The sequence below is a fragment of the Podarcis pityusensis genome (assembly GCF_964106645.2).
Source record: "Podarcis pityusensis genome assembly, chromosome: 14".
NCBI lineage: Eukaryota > Metazoa > Chordata > Lepidosauria > Squamata > Lacertidae > Podarcis > Podarcis pityusensis.
The window spans coordinates 50,368,138-50,389,111 of record NC_138039.1 but is presented as its reverse complement, the minus strand read 5'-3'; the positions used below and the strand labels follow the sequence as shown (position 1 = coordinate 50,389,111).

Sequence of the window (20,974 nt, the reverse complement as noted above, 5' to 3'; positions counted from 1 at the left end):
AATTCATTTGATAAGACAGTAACAAATTAGGTGCTCTTCTTTAAAAGAACAAGCAAACACCATGCACACTGAAAGATGTACACTTCTGTGACTAGGCAACCGAAACTCTCCAAGGCTAGATTATGCACCCTAAACAAATTGTGTAAATTTGAACCACTTCTCTTAGGTAGCCTAGTTTATATGCAGCTATTCTGACTAGTTTGCATAACTTATCCCAGTTTTGCTCATCATGTGGGAAGGGGGAAGGAACTGTGAAACAGGATGAAGCCTGTTTCTGCCACCTCTGCTGGGCATCTGTTTCTGCCAGCTCTTCTGCTTCTGAGATCTTAGCAGGTATTGCTCATTTGTAATGCTGAGGGCAGGAAACTTGTTTTCTTTTTTTGAAGTCATCAAACTTGAAATTTCTCAGAGAGCTGAATTTTGCACTGAGCACATTTGGTGCTTCTTCTGTGCTCCCTTGACATTGTGGCATGTTGTGTTCATGGCCTCAAATAAAATTAAACCACAGCATTCATCCAAACCAGCTTCAGCCAGCACATGTGTGGCTCATGGGAGTTGTAGTCCAAAATATATGGAGGGAAAGACTGATTCAGTCCATACTTAGTAAGCTTTCCATGATTAGAGAAAGCCACACACAAATGCAAAATTGGTCCCAAAAGCAGATTGCAAGGCAGTACAGGGAAGCAAAAAATAGTGTACTCATATTTCTTTTGCCCATTCTTGTCAATGAAAATACAGGGCTATATAATCGTGTATGGTAACATTTTTATTGGAATATTCTCTTTTGTTACATTTCTAAACCAAATTATTGGCATGATTATATTTACAATTGCATGTAAACCTCCTTATGCATACTTTTTATTTTGTTTTACTTATTAACACTTTATTATTGTTGATGATTATGATACTTTTCAATGCATATGTTTTGATGTAACACACTACATTTTGTTCTTGATTATCTGTTGTCATACTGTTCTTCCATACTAAATTATATATATACAGTATGTATGTATGTTTGTTTGTGTGTGTGTGTGTGTGTGTGTTTGTGTTTGTGTGTGTGTGTGTGTGTACACACACAACAAACATCCTCAGGGTGGAAAAGTATTATTGCACAAGTGCTTCCAGTGTACTATGGACATCTGGGATTGCCTGGTAAGCAATCCCTAATCTGAATGCCTGGCTTCATCCCCTGAAGGGAATCATGACAGTTCCTCACTCACACATGTACACCATCATTACTGGAACATGTACCCACACATTAAGAAAGGGGTGGTGTTATTAAGAGTTTAAGTACATAAGAAGAGCCTGCTGAATCAGGCCAATGGTCCATGTAGCCCAACATCCTGTTCTCACAGTAGGTAGGGGAGCGGGTGGCGCTGTGGTCTAAACCACGGAGCCTCTTGGGCTTGCCAATCGGAAGGTCAGCAGTTCAAATCCGCTTGACAGTGATGAGCTCCTGTTGCTCTGTCCTAGCTGCTGCCAACCTAGCAGTTGAAAGCACACCAGTGCAAGTAGATAAATAGGTACCGCTGTGGTGGGAAGGTAAATGGCGTTTCTGTGTGCTCTGGCTTCTGTCACCATGTTCTGTTGTGCCAGAAGCGGTTTAGTCCTGCTGGCCACATGACCAGGAAAGCTGTTTGTGGACAAATGCTGGCTCCCTGGGCCTAAAAGCGAGATGAGCATTGCACCCCATAATCGCCTTTGACTGGTCTTAACTGTCCAGGGGTCCTTTACCTTTACCTACCTTACCTTCTCATAGTAGCCAACCAGGTGCCTTTTGGAAACCAGCAAGCAGGATTCAAGCACAAGAGCACTCTCTCCTCCTGTGGCTTCCAGCAAGTGATATTCAGAAGCATTACTGCTTCCAGCCATGGAGGGAAAGCACATCCATCATAGGTAGCAGCCATCAATAGACCTACCCGGCATGAATTTGAATCATTGAATCATTGAATCATAGAGCTGGAAGAGACCACAAGGGCCATCGAGTCCAACCCCCTGCCAAGCAGGAAACACCATCAGAGCACTCCTGACATATGGTTGTCAAGCCTCTGCTTAAAGACCTCCAAAGAAGGAGACTCCACCACACTCCTTGGCAGCAAATTCCACTGTCGAACAGCTCTTACTGTCAGGAAGTTCTTCCTAATGTTTAGGTGGAATCTTCTTTCTTGTAGTTTGGATCCATTTGTCCTGGTGGCTCTCCAGAGGTTGCTGGACTGTGACCCCACTATCACCCCTGAGCACTGTCAATGCTGGCTGGGGCTGACAGGTGCTGTGGAGCCCAGCAACTTCTGGAGAGCATCAAGTTTAAAGGGTGTTAAGAGGGAATGGTGTTACGCTCTTGATCTGAAGTGAACCAGGGTGACATCCTGTATGCAGCCTTCAGTGCTTCTTAGATGGCTTCAGGGGTAGTGGATGGTTGATTTAAGAAGCCGAGACTCTCCCATCTTATTTGTCCCTTGAAACTAAAAAAAGTGGCATTATTGTTAAAGACAGCCTTGAAATGCTCTCTCTCTCTCTCTCACACACACACACACACACACACACACAGAGAGAGAGAGAGAGAGAGAGAGAGAGAGAGAGAGAGCAGGTTAAGAATGAAGAAGAGTTTATTTGAAGACACACAAATGCATATTTATTATACACATATCTGCATTAACAATGTAAATTACACCGCCAGCACTCTGTGCTTGTTTATTCATTAGGTCTTTAGAAAATCTACATTGCCTCCAGATAGCATGGATGATAATGTGAAATACACAAGCCATGTGTATTTCTACCCAGCTGAGATCTGTTCTTCATCTATGAGGAGAAGTCATTCACAAAACCAGAGGAACACAATGATAGGAAGGAGGAAGGAATCCCAGATGTTGTTCTACCACAGAGATGGAGAACTTGTGACCCTCTAGACATCATTGGACTCAAACTCCCATCATCACTGACCATCATACATGCTTGGCTGATGGTGCCCAAGTGATTGAAGTCCAACAACATCTGAAGGGTCATAGGTTCCCATCTCTGCTCTACTGCAAGGTGGCTGCCTCTGGTGCTGGCTGATGGGTACCATGGAGGGCAGCCAACTGAACCCATTTAGTACCATCCACCAGGATGTTCTCCTGCTCAGTCCAGGATCCAATGTCTCTAGGAGGGACCATAAGTTTGCGATAGAGCATATGCATCAAACAAGTTAAATCCCCAGCATCTCCCATTAAAAAAATAACTCCTAGCAGAGTTGCAGAAAAAGTCTGTTTCAAAATATCTGGAGAGCTGTTCAGAATAGTTTTTAATGGGTGAGATGGATCAATTGTTTTCCTTGGTATAAGGCAGCTTCTTATTTTCAGATCATCAGCAACGTTGCAGCCAAATCCATGAATTCAAATAACCATTTTTCCATAGTAGGTAATAATGAGTACTTCCATCTTTGTGCATATAACAGTCTTGTGGCTGTGATCATATATTGCAATAGTCTTTCATATTATTTTTCTAATTATATATCCGTCAGCCCCAGCAGAAAAAGCTCTTACAACCCCAATAATCATCCCTGACAATTGGCCATGCTGGCTGGAGCTGATGGGAGTTGAAGAATCCAACAAAGTCTGGGGGGGAGCACCAGGTCTCCCAACCTCCTTTTAAAGTGTGAGGAGGCACCACTGGGGTCCCACTTCAAGCAGCAAAATGCCCTGCCCTGGGCATTTTCATTCCTAAGAGGAATCCGTGTGTGTGTGTGTGTGTGTGTGTGTGTGTGAGAGAGAGAGAGAGAGAGAGAGAGAGACTCTAATCTGCAATTGTATAGATTCTTTTTTTTAAAAAAAAAAAGTCAATTCTGCAATTTTCAAAAACCAATCCTTTTGGGTGGCAGCACCCACACTTTGGAACTCCCTGCATATTGACACCAGGCAGGCACCTTCAGTGTAGTCTTTTCAGAGCCTGCTAAAAGCATTTTTGTTTAGGGAAGTCTGCCCAGATATGTAGAATGCTGACTTGTGTTTTAATTGTTGATTTTAATTTTTTTTTAGTATTTTAAATAGTGTTGTTAACTGCGTGTTTTTACTAAAAATTTCATTGTTTAATTCTTTTTGCAAACCACTTTAAGTTTTGATTACAATCAAGCTGGATATAAATCTTGAGAAAAGAATAAAAAATTAAAATGCAGCTTGAACCTTTTCAGTGTAACCACCAAAGGTTGTATTTGACTTAAATGTCCTTAAATGAGTCAGAAGGGGTTTTTTAAAAAAAAATCCTTGGGTTAATCTACTACTCAAAGTTGTATCCTTAATTTTCTCCTAAATTAGGTTTATTTAAAAATTGTCAGAACCAGTTGATTTAAAACGAAGAGCTGCAGTGGAAACTGGTTGTAGATCAGGAACACACCCACACCCACACACCAAACAAGATGCTGCAATGTTGTACTGATTCAGTTCAGTTATTATCATTGTGTTTTTTAAAACCCGCTGCTATCTTAGAACCAGAAAATATTTGTGTGCGTGTCAGTGGGGCCGCTTGCTTTTCTGCTCTTGCACAGATCCTAGCCATGCCCACAGGGGAGCTTCCGTTCTTGCGGGATTTGTGCCCTGTGTGCATGTGCGAGAGACAGTCACGAGTGGGAATTCACTGCAAAGGCAGAGGAATCGCTTTCTAGCCATAGAGATGCAAAGTGACCTATTTTTTTTTTAAGTGCCGGAAATTAAGGGAAGAATTCGGTGCGGGGGTGTATGCAGGGGGGTTGGTGATCACTTTTAGGTCTTTAAAATGTCAGCTCTGTAGGTGGCAACCCAGTGGAAGGGGGCGGGAGGAAGAAGCTGAAGAAACCAGGAAGCTCACAACAATCAAAGCTTTGAACACGGCCTCTTATCACTCCCATACATGCCAAATTTAGCATTTATGCATCTTCTCGTGTGTGTGTGTGTGTGTGTGTGTGTGTGTGTTAAAATGCGGTTTCAATCTTGTTTTATGAGCGAGGGGGTGGGGCTACAGGGACTCTCAGGAAAGATATGCATTTAAAATAAACAAGCACAGTTTTTAAAAAGCGGGGCCCCCCCCCGTTACTTTCTGAGAGTTCCAACGGTTCATAAATCATCCGCGTTTGAGGGTTTTTTCCCGGGTGAGGGTATCATTCTCGGTGCTTCCGAACATGATGCACAGTAATTACAATTTCATCCCCTGTGCATGCGCTGTAAAGGCTAATTGCTGAATCAAGAAACAGACTGATCTGACCTGTTCTTCGATAGATGCCGACTATTTATTTCTGAGCCGGGAAACAGGAGCGTTTAACGCTATCCCCCTGTCTCATCTTACCTTTGAGTAAACCCATCACCTTGAGAGGGCTGGCTTCCGGAACAGACGCGCACAGGATCAGAATCTGCACAGCTACTGACCCCTGCCCACTTCCCTTCCTTGGCAACCACTCCTGTTGAACAAGATGGGACTTACTTCCGAGTAAACGTATCTAGCAACTGTGTTGGCAGTATTTTTTTCTAACGGGCCCAAACACATTTCAGTTTCGCACTTCCAATAGCAGAAGATGTGGGAGAAATTTTAAAGCCAAGAAGAGAGAGAGAGAGAGAGAGAGAGAGAGGGAGGGAGAAATATTCGAAAGGGGTGTTGGGATGAGAGGACAAGGCACTTTTAACAACCAGTGTGTATCTATGCATATGTGTGTGTGTCTAATGAGATATTTATCTTAAGGCGAGCGAAAGAGTTTCGTCCACCCATCCATTAACCACCACACAAAACCGTTTTTCTGGGTGGGACCCCACCGAAGTTGCTTCAGTTTTGACAATGCTGTTTAGCTATCATTTGCTATTTTGAATGAATGGGCGCCATCCTCCTTTTTACAACATTTGTTTCCTATTATGGAGAGGTGCAGCAGTTGAGGGCAGACATGTGAAAGTGCCTGTTTGATTCTCTTTTTTCTTCCCCCTGACCCCGCCTTTGTCCGCTTTCACCCTGGGAATGTCACGCCTCACTACTTCACTTTGAGATGCTCGGGAAAGTGGCTTTGTTCGAGCCTTTTTAGACATACACGAAATTGTTCTCTTTCCCCCTGCTGTAAAAGATACTTCAGATTGGGGGACCCGGTTCACAAGTGCAATGCAGTTTGGCTTAGGCGCAACCTTTGTTCGCCTTGAACAAATGACCAAACACTGCCCACATTATGTAGTCGATCTGCTTCTGCCTTAACACCAGAGTTAGAAGCTGGGAGAAAAAGGCGAGTTAATCCCTCCTCGGGGGCTAAGGTGGCATTCGCAATATTTCCTACAAAGAGCGGGAGGGAGAGAGAGAGAGAGAGAGAGAGAGAGAGAGAGAGAGAGATTGAGAGAGACTAAGGGTGGATTTTGGAAAGACTACATCTGTTTTAAAAATATGGAATCACGCACACAACCCCTCGTTCTCCACTGACCATCCGCTGCATCCCAGAATAAAACTGTGGGCAAGACCCCGGGGGTTCTCTAGAAGGGCCACTTTCCTGTTCCAAACGACCCCTGCTAAGATTGACCAATGAGGGAAATCCCACTTCCCCAAAACTGTGTTTGGAAAACTCAAGCAAAGCGGTGAGGGTGGAAAAGAGAGGGGGTGATTCTCGTTTTAACATTGGGGTTTCAGTGCCCAGTCAGAGATGCAGTTTGAGCGGTGAGGAAGGAGCGAGGGATGGATGGATGCAGCGCGTCCTGGAGCTAGCAGGGGACGTAATCTAAGGTCTCCCTGGCGACAGAGAAAGGTCTGGTTCCCGGCTACCACTTCTTTCCATCTCCAGAGGGGCAATCGAAACCCACCACGCAGGTAGTTTCGTTAAACAGAAACTGCCGTCCAGTTTGCTGGTGACTCTCCAGGCTGTCCCGGCCGGGTTCACGCCTGCCGCCCGAGGCGCCCTTCCGTGAAAGTAAGATTCTCATCTAAATGCACTACACTAAATGGGTCGGCTCCGCTTTAAGGAAAGCGGGATTCGCTTTGCTTATGATCGCTCTGCGTTACTGGGATTTCCTAGGACAACATCCACTATACTAGGCCAGGCGGCTTACCTCCATCCCCGCCCGTCCCCGTCCCCCCACCATAAAGCGAGCTCGGAGCAACGCATTCATTCACTTGCTTGACTTTTATAATTTATCCAGACAGGTGAATTTCTGTAAGGCAGCTCCCCGCGGCAGGACGTGGATTGGGACCGGAGGGCAAGGAGTAGGTGCCAGCCTCTTGCGCCAAGATATGGCTTGGCATCCAGGAGATAAGCGGAAGCAACTCAACCCACCAGCACGCACAGCCTTAGTCCACACACAGGGCAGCTGAGTAGTGGAAGTTACCCTTACTAGCTTGAGACTAGTCGTGTCCACCCACCATCCCTAAAACCAGCCACATGGCTCGTTTATCACACTCCAGAGAGGGGAGAAAACATTATTTATTGAATTTGTTAGTCTTTTTATCTTGCTCAAAGCAACCCAAAACGACTTACAAACAAATAGGCGAAGAAAAAAGCCTCACATAGATACATTAAAACCAAGAGGAAAAAGATTTGATCTTCTACTTTTCTTATAAATAATAATTGCAGCCTTTCCGCCCGGGAAGTGGGCGCGCGTATTTGTCAGTCTTAAAGGCCACTTACAGAAAGAATGGTATGTATATGCATGTGTATAATCTTGTCTTGATTATCTAAGGGCATTCGGTTTGACAGCTCTTTCTTTCTGTACCTGGGCGATCCCTGCGTGGGTTAAGGGTGAGGAGGAAAGACACCACGCAGTGGACAGAGCAGGCACTTTTATTTCAGGAATGGAACACGTGGGATGAAGGTGATGCCGACTAGAGTTTACTTTTTACTTGTTTGGGATCGTCTGGTTCTCACCTCCTGATGACGAGTGGCTGTTAGCCCGTCGCCCTCTGCGTCCAGCCCTGGCCATGCGCGGATGACTTGGGGTGGGAGGAGGTTCACATGTACATGCTGGAGGATTGCCACGTCGCGTGATGTCTTCCTGTGACATCTCTGACTCTCCTCCAGAGAGCAGTGCTTTCCTCTGGAATCGAGTCACACATTCAGCTCAAAGGTACGAGCAATCAGGAGCACATAAAAGGAGCCTTTTGTGAGCAAGCCCTTTCGACAGGCTTCACGCAGACTTTCGGATTCTGCGATCTCCGCTTAACTGCCCCGATTTTGAGATTATCAAATCTGTGCAACTGATGTTGGGCCGGAAACAGCCGAAAGGGTTGCACGTTGATTGCAGCAAAAAGGAACTTCTTTCTCGATTTCAGTTCGCGCCACGCGGTCAGATGCTGTTTAGGAGCAAAGAGCGGCGGAGCGGGAGTTGGGAGGCAAAACTTCTCCCGCTATCCGCTCGCGCTCTTCAGCTGACCTTCTTTAAAGAGCGGCAGCGCAAGTCTACTCAGAAGTAAATCCCCAGTAAGTGAAGTGAGACTTACTCCCAGGTGTGAAGGAGTAAGCCCATTGGGACCTACTTCGGCATAAAGAGACATAAGATTGAGCTGAAGGGCTGCAAACATGAACATACTTAAGCAGGTACAAACTCCCTGAGCAGGTTAAGATCCGATCGTCTACATTTTAAAATAGAAATTGCTTTTATTGCTAACGCTGCTGACGTGACATAGAAGGGTTGGGGCGGGAAGGATATTAATTTAATTCATTAATGTGCCCCACCCAAAATTTTCACCCATAGAATTTTCAGGAAAACTCAACTGAAAGGTATTTTACTCACTGGCTAATTAAAATTCGAGATAGTCTAGAGTCCTACGCACACTTTAAACGCAAGTAAGTCCCATGAAACTGGCACGCATGGGATCGGGCTGCGAGGATGCCATTTTCTGCAAGTGTGGGGCGAGATTACCACTGGAAAGGGAGTTCAGGGGGGTTCCCTGTGCAAAAGAAGCACAGCCATTGAATAAGAAATAAACACGCATAGGATCTGGCTGCTCGGTGGTGTCCCCCTAAAAAAAAAAGCATTCGCAAACGTAGGGTGGAATCAATGGTGCGTGTTTGCTCTCACACGCTTTGCCTTCCTCCGCTCACTATTTTAAGCGCACCATCCAGACGTTCTCCTAAGCAAGAGAGTTACCTTGGCCCACGGTCCGTTTAGCCTCAAGTAGAAGAGCCTTGGGTTGCAGCCTTGCTGCCTAGTCAAGATTTATTTAGTCGACACCCATGATCCTCTCAAGCCAGGAGGAATTTTGCCCGACTCATCACATGTCTAGGTTGGTTGTGATCCTATGCTCATTGACTAGACAGTAAACCACTTTTATCTCGCTGGGACTTCTTTTCAGCGATGCATGCATAGGATTCGGCCAGACCTCTGCAGCTTCCCACACGTTCAAATACAACTCCCGCCCGGGAAACAAGTCCTATTTGAATTCAGTAGTTTGCTTTCTGGTAAAACGCGTGCCTCGGTTAACATCAGCTACTAACTCTTTCCTTTTTTTTTCTTTTTTTCTTTTTTCTTGTTTGCAAATATCGATTAGAGAGGAAGGTTTGTGTGTGTGTTTTAGATCCAGTAGAGGTTTTATATTTTTAATTGACAGGCACGGAGAATTTGTTTTAGCGCTGATCAGGCAAAGGGAACAGAATCATTCGGGAGAGGGAGGGAGGGAGGGAGGGAGAGGGAGAGAGACCCTAAGTAGTTCCACACCACCAAAGTGGCAGATTTGGCGAAAGAATGCCTAATGCGAGAGAGCTCAAAGGCCCGCGCGCCTTGATGCCTTTAAAGCCCCCAGTTCCCACAAAGTAGCCAGATCGCTTGGCAAAAGGCACAATGGAAGAAACCCACACCTTCGTGTGGTCACCGCATTTCCCCCGCGTCCTGCGTAAAAAAACATTTAAATACGCAAATTAACCCCAACTTCAAGCATTAAAATAAAATAAAAATGTATATCCTTTTCTCAGGAAACGATGGCGGAGAGACTGAGCATCAGGTGGGGGTCCTGGCTCTCGCCTTCGCCCGCAGATAATTCCTCTCCGCCCCGCTCGCCCCCACCACAAAGTAAGAGGGGTTCAGAGAGGACTGGATTATTGTTGCTGGCAGTGGCCGCCTAGGAGACCTTAAGAAGCTGGGACGTCTCTCCCCCGCACCCGTCCCCAATTCCTCTCCTTCCTTTCGGCCCCTCTTCCCACTGTTTTGTAAATATTAACAAGCTGGTACGAGCCCTCACTTTCATAAACAAAGCTTTTAGGTTCTTTTGGAGTTCTGAAACGTGTGTGTGTAAATAATCCGTGCAAAAGTTGAGGGGCATCCCCCCCCCAGCAACGCATCTGCGTGTAAACACATCCCCAAAAATCAATATTGCGGTGCTTGTCACTTTTTTGTCCTCTCCTCGCCTCGCCTTCCGTCCCTCCCTCCCCGGCTCGCCACTGAAGCGAATTGTGGATTTATGGAGGGGAAATTAGCATAAATTATTGCCAAATCTGGAAAACGTGTGTGGTCTAACTTGTGGGAAAGGAGGCTTAAAGCGAACTCTCCATGCATGCAGAAAGGTGGTCCGCGGGAGCGCCTTGAATGCTCCCTGCGCCCGACGGATTTCCATTGGATATAATTGACTTATGTGGGTTTTTATACAGTTTTCCCAACACTTCCCCTGAGCTCCTTATTTGAATAAGATTTCTTTCCTCCCACCCACCCACCCACATTCTTCACCCCACCTCCAAGTCTATTTGTTTTGATTTCCTACAGAATAGAGGTTGATTCCCCCTTTGGCGAGTGATTCCTTCGTGTCTCCAAACCCAAAATAACATTTGAGGCGTGCGCTTAACATTTTAAAACTGAGAGGATGGATTTGGAAAAAGGTTTTTTTTAATGGGTGAAAGGAGTGTGAGAGACAATCAGGAAAATTCTTTTCCGTTTCCAAAGTGACGCACAGAACCCTGAACCTCAATCCTATACATTTTTACGCGTAAAGGTTTCCTGAATGCAGTGGCAACCTGCTTTAGAATCTGTACCCCTTCTTAGGGTGGGGAAGAGCCCTTTTCGAATCAGTGCAATTCTGAGGAAGGACGCACTGTTACTCGGAAGAAAGCCCCGGAAATTAATTCTTTTTTTTTTCTTTTTTTAAAACGTGCTCAGGATCTCCGGAAGCCTCGTGCAAATTTACTCAGAAGTAATTCCCAGTTATTTCTTATTGAGTTATATTCCCAGATAAAGTGACCATTTGGCTGCTTACTTTGCTTCCGGGTAAATACACCAATAGTCAGCCTGCGCTGATGGGTTCTGCAGACAAATCAACAGCTTTCCGGATCGCGATGCTTTCTCTCTTTTATTCATAACTTGTCCGAAGTACAGCATGTGGTTTTACAGTAATGATTAGTAAATTAATGTATTAACTCTTTATTTGTGTGTGCGTTGGGGGGAAGCATGGATCGAGTGAAAAGCCTGGCAGTAGGCTTAAGTGGTTTGTGGATCTGAATTTTTGAAGCGATAATGCGTGACGCCCAGCAGAACTAATGTGGGTTTCTTAAGGCGGACTGAAGCACTACGACATTTTTACTCATAATTAGTTTATAGATTGGGACATGCTGTTAAGTCAGTGGGCAGAGAGGTATAGCCTTAATAGTTTGTGTGGCTGTGTGTATAAACTTATTTACGTCCATGGGTCTCCCACACACCCCAAAAGAGAATCCCAAACTCTGGATGCAGGAAGAACCCCCCACCCCCACCAACTTCGCCATTTAGATTTCTGCTGTTTAGGACATTGGAATGATTTGGGCACTCCGTTGCTCCACTAGAGAAATGCCCTAGGAACAAAACCCTGAACCTTTACGAGAAAAGAGCGGAAGCGCCTGCTTGGGGAGGTGAGCATATAAACCGTGAAACAAAAGGAACTCCTTTAAAGCTTTGGTTCCTTTTACTTCCAAGCGCAACCCAACAATTACCCGGCTGGATCAGACCAAAAAAGTCCATCTGGCCTAACCAGATGTCCTGCCGCGCTCAGGGAGGGCGTCAAGGTAATGGCCATGCTTTCCTTTTCTGTCCCCGGCATTCAGAGGTGCACTGCTTGGCATGTGGAGGTTCTACAGCGCCGCGGAAGCAGCTCAGCCCCCATCGAGGGCGCCCGTCTTTCCTGGGGAAAGCCAAAAAGACGTTCGCAAGGGCGGTGTCTGCGTCCCTTTCTCGGCACGTGTGCAAAGCATTCCCTCTTGCTGCCAGAACCGTTGCTTCCCTTTGAGCTCAACCCTGTGCGTGGTCACTAGGAAGCAAGTCCCACAGTGCTCAGTGGGCAGCTTACTGTGTCCAGCGCAGTGTCCATGGGATGGAAGCTTTAAATAGGAGAGTGACTTATCCTATGCAATAACCGCAATGAATCTTCCCAAGGTGGTTTCGGACTTCGAGAAATAATTTTGCGCTCCTTCTGCCGTAGAGATGCAGAGTGTTTACTGCTCTGGTCCAGTATGGATAAAGGTGCGTGCGTGCGTGCGCGTGTGTCCCAATTACACACACATACAAACACAATGCGGTACTCCAGCCAAGTACGGCAGGATCTATAAGAAAGATCTCTTTCAAGATGCAATTTAAGAATCCGTAGATACAACGTTGCGCAAGAAATTTGGGCTTAGGGTCCCTTTCTTCTCTTCTTTCTTCCCGCTCTCGTCGCACCCCCCCCCACCCCGCCCCCAGCCCCACGACGACGCTTTATTTTTCCTGAATTAAGAAGGTGACATTATTCTTCTCTTCAAGTACTTCTGTTAATATTGAAAAACGTGCGTGTGCATCTCAAGCGGCCGCGCTCCGGCTCCGCCGCCATTTCAATATTAATGAAATTGTTTAATCTCCTAAATTCGTCGTGTTTAAGTTACGTTTTGGTGAGTTATTGACCAGCAACGAAAATGCAGTTAATGTGGTGTGTGTGTGTGTGTGTGTGTGTGTGTGAGAGAGAGAGAGAGAAGTTTATAATAAGCGATCCACTCTTTTTTCTTTTCTTTTCTTTTTTCTTTCCTTTTCTTTTCAAAAAACTCAATGTCATTTAGAAATAAAATAAAAATAACACAGTGTGGTGTGGAGAGTGTGCAGGGGCGAGTTCCTGATGATGCTCACTCCCAGAGAACTGCGTCTAGGCTTGGAGCGAGACAGAGGCGAAGGGACAGCCTGGAATTGTCACGTTGAACCCGCTCGGCGTCGTTTCGGTCCGGATCTTCCTTCTAGAATAGAGAACCAGCAGCTACGTGGTACCAGCTTCAGGGTTTCCTAATTAGGTCTCATCTGCTGATCTCTCTGGCTCGCATCCTACAGGATGAGGAATTCCAAAAAGCTGCATTTATGACAGCAACCCTGACCCCCGCCCATTTTTGCCTTGTCTTAAATTTGCGTGGATGCCGATGGAACTGTCAAGTGGCAAGGCGTTCCACCGGATCATTATGAGTTAGGGGAAAGACCTATACCTCCTTTGGCGTGTCTTAAACCTCTATTGCCTCCCACATGTTTTTTAAAATATGTATATTTTTGAAACCTGGGTCACCAAAGACAATTTTTAAGAATGATTTCAGCTGATCGCTGCCACTTCGTTTGACCGTTTACTAAGTTTCATGCCGGCCCCGTCGGTGCTCTTTGTGCGCTTGGTTTCCCTGAGTTAAAAAAAACAAAAAGGCCCTGTTCGTCTTCCTATGCTGAAGATATTACTGGCCTACTCTATAGGCTCGTTGTAAGAATAAAATCTGCCCAAGAGTATTAAAAACTGTTTCTTAATTATACTGGGGGCATATTTCGCGAAGAGGAAGGGTTCTGGGTTTTGTTGGTAAGAGAGGTAACTCCGCACTCTCGTCATTTTACTTGCCCTTTTCCAGCCGGACGTTTGGTTCGCTGTTAATGGAATGTGTCGGAGAACTTTGGCGCTAAAGGAAGGCGGGCATGTAAGACGGCGACGACGGCGCTGTCCTCTGAAAGTCGGATGTCCCCAGATCCCAACCCCAGGGCATGTTTATGTTCCATGCTGGGCGCTGCCTTAGTCCTTTCTCAAGCATCCCTTCCAAGCGTGGCGCGTTCGCCTTTTCCGAAGTCTGCAGCTACGTTAGAGGGGAGGATTTGGGGTAGGGGTGGGTTTTTTGTTTTTGTTCTGCAATCTCTTTTTAGAATATCGCTTTTGCACGACTTCTAAACCCGTTGCTCTACGTGTTGAACTGCTCACCTGTCACTTTCGCCGCGTCGTATCAACAGTCACACAAGAGGTGTGTAAGTGATTTACACGGGAATACAGAAGTAGGTCACCTCCTCAAGAGTGGAAAGTCTTTATTTAGATTTCAGCGATCCTTTTGATCCTCCCCCTCCCCCGGCGAGGACCAGAGCGTTGGCGGATGTCGTGGAGACGCTGGAGAGCTCCACAACTCGGTTGAGACGCAGTGTACATGTAGGTTGTCCTTTCACACGTTACTCAACTACGAAACCAGGTTTGCCACAACCATTTAACGGAGTCGAAGACAATCCCGAGTCTCAGAGGACTCACGTGTATTCCCCACGCGTTACGATCCTGGTGTACACAATAAAGAAGGAACGTGCGAAAGGATCTAAGCCTAATTACGCTTGTGGGAAGTTTCACGAGAATCAACAGCACTTACTTTACCTGGGGTGCCTACTGAATGTAATACATTTTTGATCGCGACAAAAATCTGTTGCTATCTAGATACTTCAGCTTAACCTGCTAATGGATCGCACGGAACAGGTGAAATAACGTCCCGATCCTAGTCCCAACAATACAATTGAGACTTTATGTACTAAGATCTATACTTACCTAGGAGTAAATCCCATACACAGGATCGCGCTGTTAAATAGTTTGTTGTTATAGACGCGCTCTAAACATACCCGAGTGTCTTCTTTACACGTAAACAAGAAATGCCAGTTAGGCAAGGTAGACCAATTCAGCGGATCCGTTTTTCATAGGATCGTAAGCTTATTCATTCATGCGTGCATGCACATAACTCACGATCCAGCCACTTCTCAAGTTCCCTCAATTTCAGTGAAATAGTGAAATGGCCTAAAATCTCATCCACTGCAACAAGTACTTTGATTAGGTAGGATCGTGCACATGCAATTCCCGAGCCTACCTGAAACCTCCTTAACTGTTTAGCAGGCACCCACATTAATTTGAAGAAGCAGAAGCAGAGATAGGCGATCTCCTATCTCTCTCCGCTCCTCATGCCTCCTTAGAGGGCAAATTGCCAGAAAGAAGGAAGAAAGCAAGCAGCAAGGGAGATCTTCGCTGGTTTTGAAAGTGATGGGTCTCTCACTGGGGATGAAAAGTTGGCCTTTCTTAGCGAAGAAGATTCCAAAAAAGAAAAAAAAGAGAACATTCCCAACCCCTCAAATAATAAAACAAAACACGGGAGGGATCCGAACACTTCTAAGTCTCTCTCTCCCCACTCTCCGGCCCGATTTCGGCAGCGTGCATGTGCTTAAGGTCTCCCTCCTCCCTGGCAATCCACCGGGGGGGGGGACTTCAAAGTGGCTTAACATGTGGCTGGACCGTCTCCCAAGCAAATAAATAAATCCGCCCTTAAATAAATAACTCATCCCCCAACCCAGAGCGTGATTTATTCCACCACGGAAAGACAGGGGTGGAAAGCGACTGCGTTTCGAAAACAAACAGACCCAAACGCCGCCAAACTCCGAGCGCGCACACAACACAAGAGAGTTTCCCCTTTTCTTAAAAAGAGTCCTTAGAAACGCCAAGACAAGAGCTGGCTCGGATTTGGGCGAGAGAAAGGCCTTTCCAGCTGGGGGGGGGGGAGGGAGGGGGAAGGGGAGCCCTCGCCGGGAACGGGGGGCGGGGGGGGGGCGGCGCGGGACGGGACAGGGGGCCCAGCCTGAAGCTAGCTAACAATACAAATCAGGGAACAATGTCGAACAAGCAGAATAGGCCAGGCAAGCAATTGCCACGTCAAACATCCCTCCTCCGGCTTCCCCATCCGCCCCCCTTCTCTCCCCCTCCAGCCTCTCAGTTGCTTCATTTGTAAGTGTGAATTGCGGGCGAAGCGCCCCGCCAAGTCCCTGCGCCCAGAGACTCCGCATGCACACAACCCGGGCTGGCTGACTCGCACGGTTGCTCGCGCCCCCCTCTCCCCCACCCCTCTCTGCGTCTCCCTCGCGCACATCCTTCCCGGGCTGCGGTCCTCACCCCTTTTCCATTCCGGCGGCTGCGCTTTGGCTTTCGATGGCACTGCTTCCCATTGGCCCAAGGTGTCCGTGTAAATAGGTGTCAATGGAACCAGATTATGCCTTTCCGCCAGCCCTCTTGCGCCTCTCTCCCCCCCTCCTCCCCCTCCTCCTCCTCCTGGCTTCTCCTTCATCCTCCCTCCTCCCTCCCCTCCTTCCTCCTCCCAAGGCGATTGTCATATGATAGAGAAGAAGTGGCACGCTAATGAAGCGCCCCGACAGGGGTCTTTTCTGCTCCAGTCGCCGCATGCAACCAGCAGATGATTGGGAGGCAGGAGATGGAGGAAGCGGCGGCGGCGGCAGCAGCAGCTACTTAGCTCGGGCTGCTGAGCCCGCCGAGGAGGAGCGCCTGGCCAGCCCTCGATCGGCTCGCCTCGATCTCTCCTCCGGGGCTGCGCACAGCCGGACCAGCCCCGCTCCACGCCGGCTTGCGCGGGGACAGGACCTCCAAGTTTCCCCTCAGCCCCTCCGTCGGAGCCCAGGGAATCAGCGAGCCGGTCCGGGGGACAGCAGCGGGCAGGCGTCGGGGAGGAGCGGGCCCCGGATGCGGACTCTCGGCTGGAGGCAGCGTTAAGGTGAGCCGGAGATGTTGGAGGGGAGGAGCGGAGCGGAGGAGCTCTTGCTCCTCTCGGATGGCTCTTCAGCTGCGCGGGTCAGAGGCTCCGCCGAGGAGGAAGTTTGGAGACGGGGAGGGAAACTAGGAAGAAATGTCCCCCCGCTCCCGCGTGGGTTGCTGTCCCGTTGCGTCCCTCGTACTTGACGGCAGGGGGAGGGGGATGAACTTTTATGAGTTGCGGACCGGATGGTGTGATGGTGTTTGTGAGTGAGTGAGTGAGTGAGTGAGAGATGGACTCTGGAAGGGAGTTTACGCTTTCATGGGGGCTGGGTGGGGGCGTATCGGAATAACTTTTTGTACTTTGAAACCATCGCTATAATGGTCGGCGGAGGAGGGAGCCCGTCTCTCCAACAGTGGCGAGGAAGCAAGTCCCTTTGAACTCCTCAGCGTTTACTCACGAGTAATGGAGGGTTTTTTTGTTGTTGTTTTTTTTAAAAAGAAAGGAGGATCGGTTTGTAAGAATTCCTACAGGGCAAGCACCGGGAAAGCGCCGGGAAACCGATTATTATCAACAACAATGATGTATTTATTTTGGTGGAAAATGAGGGATGGATCACTCCTAATGCCCAGAGCTACAGTTTCTGAGGAGGGGCGGTGGTTTTGGTCTGTCAGTATAACTTCTTGAGTTGGAGGTGAAGCCCCCCTCCCGTTCCCTTGTGTGCATGTGTGTGTGTGTGGGGGGGACTTTTCTCAGATATTACCCCAGCAGACCTGCTCACTCCTTCAGGCTCTCGCCGCGAAAAGCAGGGAGACGGAAGCCTAGAAAATCACCGGTTTCACCTGTAAACTACTTTCTGCCCCACCCCGCTATAGATATAGAGATCTATTTGCTTAACGCGAGCTCTCTTACCGCCCCTCTCCTCAATCATCCCCCCCGCCTCTGCAGATCTCTTCCGAGCCGCCGCCGCCGCCACCATGCCTCGGCCGGGCCGCAACACGTACAGTGACCAGAAGCCTCCTTACTCGTACATCTCGCTGACGGCCATGGCCATCCAGAGCTCCCCGGAGAAGATGCTGCCGCTGAGCGAGATCTACAAGTTCATCATGGACCGCTTCCCTTACTACCGGGAGAACACGCAGCGCTGGCAGAACTCGCTGCGCCACAACCTCTCCTTCAACGACTGCTTCATCAAGATCCCTCGACGGCCGGACCAGCCGGGCAAAGGCAGCTTCTGGGCGCTGCACCCCAGCTGCGGGGACATGTTCGAGAACGGCAGCTTCCTGCGGCGCCGCAAGCGCTTCAAGGTCCTCAAGTCCGACCCGCTGGCGCCCTCCAAACCGTCGGAAGCCGCCCAGTACCTCCAGCAGCAAGCCAAGCTGCGCCTCAGCGCCCTGGCCGCCGGCGGCTCCCACCTGCCCCAGATGCCCCCCTACAACCTGGGCGTCTCCCAGCCGTCGGGCTTCAAGCACCCCTTCGCCATCGAAAACATCATCGCCCGCGAGTACAAGATGCCTGGCGGGCTGGCCTTCTCCACCATGCAGCCCATGCCCGGCGCCTACCCGCTCCCCAACCAGCTGACGACGGTGGGCACCGGCTGGCCCCACGTGTACGGCTCCGGCATGCTCGAGACGGCGACCCCCATCTCCATGGCCAGCGGCGATTACAGCGCCGCCTACGGGGTCCCTCTCAAGCCGCTGTGCCACGGCGCCGGGCAGACTTTGCCGGCCATCCCGGTGCCCATCAAGCCCACGCCGGCCGCCGCAGTGCCCGCCTTGCCCGCCTTGCCCGCGCCCATCCCCACCATCCTCTCGAACTCGCCGCCTTCACTCAGTCCCACGTCCTCGCAGACGGCCACCAGCCAAAGCAGCCCCGCCACCCCCAGCGAGACCCTGACCAGCCCGCCCTCCGCCCTCCACGCTGTGGTCGCCGTCCACTGACACCCGGGCCTGAGGGAGGGAGGGGGCGCTGGCTGTTTGGCTGGCTGGCGGAGTGGGGGAGACAGCAGGAAAGGAAAACCCCTCATCCCACCCGTCAAACCCCCAAGTCGACGACGTTTTCCTTTATTTTGACCCTCCTCAAATTTCCTGGTCCACCCGCCTGCTATATTTATTCGTCGGAAGGGACTGAGCGGTGCGTGCTTTGGGTTCAAATACCGCCCCCCCCCTGCAAAAAAGAAAAAGACTTTACCATCTCCCTCCCACTCCTGGGCACTCGGCTTCCAGAAGAACTCGGTGCGTCTCAACGCAATTGCAGGCCCACGCTGGAGAAAGGCAAAATCAAACTTGTTTGTTCATTTCTGTCTCTCGTCCATCCTCCCCCCACCCCACAACCCGGGCAGGATTTCTCTTGGGGAAGAAAGGAGATAAAAATCCACAGCTATCACAGATGCTTCTTCCCTCTCCCCCCTCCCCCTCCCCCTCTTTCCCCCACAAATTGGTTTCACTTTGGAGACTTCTCCACAAGGTTTGTTGTCCAACTTTTAAAAAGTTCTTTGGGCAGGGTGACGCCATGCACTGAAAGGGTCGCTCTCTCGTTCTCTCTGAAACGTCCAAACCCCGTGCCCTTGCTTTCCATTTAAGGCTTTTTTTAAAGACACCCCCATCCCAACCCCGGCCTTTCACGCAAAAATTGTGCTCCGGCAAAGGTGGGGGACAGGCCCCGAGGAAGAGAAGGATGTCCCTGTGAAATAAGAGGATGCCCGATCGAACCAAAGTCAACTGCTTAAAAAAAAAAAAAAGTCCCATTTATTTTAATGGGACATTTTCAGAGCAATTCTGTGTATGTTTCCAAGTGAGACTTACTCCCAGGTAAATCTGCAGAAGATTGCAGCCTTAGGCCTGAGGTTTTCGGGAGTAAATACTTTTTCAACCCTGTGAGATTTATCTCCGATTAAACATGACTTTGGATCCGGCTGCTGTTAACTTTTCTTTGGGGAATACACACACAGACTAAAAGCTAATTTAGCTGCGATCCTATCCGCACGTACGTACAGGCTCTGCTGACTACAGCGAGACGTACTTCTGAGGAAACTCCCATAGGATTGCGCTGTTTACTGAAGTGCATAACTTTGGCTGGATCGGGTCCGTTATGTTTACGAAGTCGTTTAAACGCCACCCTGAACCCCCATACCCTGGCCCGTTTTCTATAACTCTTATAATGTGAAAGTTTACTTTCCGAGTTGAGAAGGGGAGTGATTTTCTAATATTTTGATTGTTTCGAGGATATTTTTTTTAAGTCATGGATTATGTTTTTAAAGAGGGAAACCAGACCCAGTACCAAATGAGATTCAGACTTCCAGTTTTGGTTTTAAACGTGGCAACTGAGAGGCCTAAGAGGAACGCCCATTAAAAATACCCTTCTTTTCTGTCGGAACTACTGAGAAAAACTGAGGAGGGGAGGGGGAACTAGGAGGGATAAACTGTACATGTCTGTGAATAGGAATGATTACCAACTGTGTAAAATGCACTTTCGTTCGATGTAACCCTTTCCTAGCTGTAGGTAGTTTGCTGGAATCCGTCCGTTTTTGAACCGCTTAAGTTAAAAGGCGAAAAGCAAAACGAGATGCAGAAGCGCCCATGCGAAGCTGTTAAGAACCCGATGGCCCGATCTGGCAGGAAGTTGCGCTGCAAAGAAGGAAGCATGCGCGAGAGCAGCGGGGGAAAGAAAAAGTGCTCACGGATGTGCTCTCTTCTTGCGCACCCGCAATTTCAATGGGGCTTTTGCAAGAGAACTTCCCGCTGGATCGGGCCATGTGTCGTTGTTGGGTTTTTGTTTTTGTTTAATTCCTGTACAGAACCGAGCATGATATTTAAAATATTAATGTTCCTGTTTCCCTCCCAGCATGCCTGTTTTCGGACAATTGTTTGGGTTTTTTATTTTTTAAAGTCTCTACGTTAAATTATGAAACTAGCCGTCCAAATAATATTTTCTCATTAAAATATGTAAAGCCAGGATGGGACCTCATTGGTCGTCTTTTTCAGCAGAAAAGTCCCTTATTTGATGCATTGCAGAATTGCGCTGTTTCAACGTGGAGAGGACATAAATAAACAAGCGGGGGCGGCGGAGAGATAGAATCTCTCCCGGGAGAAGAAGGAAACAGCCTGAAGAACAAGGGTGTGTGTGTGTGTGTGTGTGTGTGATCACATTTCCTTTGAAATCCATGGGTTTGACATAGATTAAGCGGCAATTAATGGAAGGGGGGACGACTTCCTACTTTCCCCTAATCCTTCATAATGCATTCGTTCATATATTCTCAAGATATTACTGATACAAAGCACAAATGAAATGGTTAATTAGTAG

General features: G+C 48.2%; 1 protein-coding gene across 2 annotated transcripts; it reads left to right on the top strand.

The window, feature by feature from the left end:
• The first annotated feature begins 11,894 nt into the window (after window positions 1-11,894).
• FOXB1 (forkhead box B1) lies at window positions 11,895-20,626 on the top strand. 2 transcript variants are annotated; one of them, XM_080981658.1, is made up of 2 exons: window positions 11,895-11,923; window positions 17,621-20,626. In XM_080981658.1, exon 2 carries the CDS (start codon window positions 17,650-17,652, stop codon window positions 18,610-18,612), a length of 963 nt encoding a protein of 320 aa, XP_080837784.1. In that variant the 5' UTR covers window positions 11,895-11,923; window positions 17,621-17,649; the 3' UTR covers window positions 18,613-20,626. The 2 variants fall into 2 exon arrangements, with proteins under 2 accessions (XP_080837784.1, XP_080837783.1); XM_080981657.1 differs by lacking the exon at window positions 11,895-11,923 and adding an exon at window positions 16,038-16,693.
• Window positions 20,627-20,974: the final 348 nt, after the last annotated feature.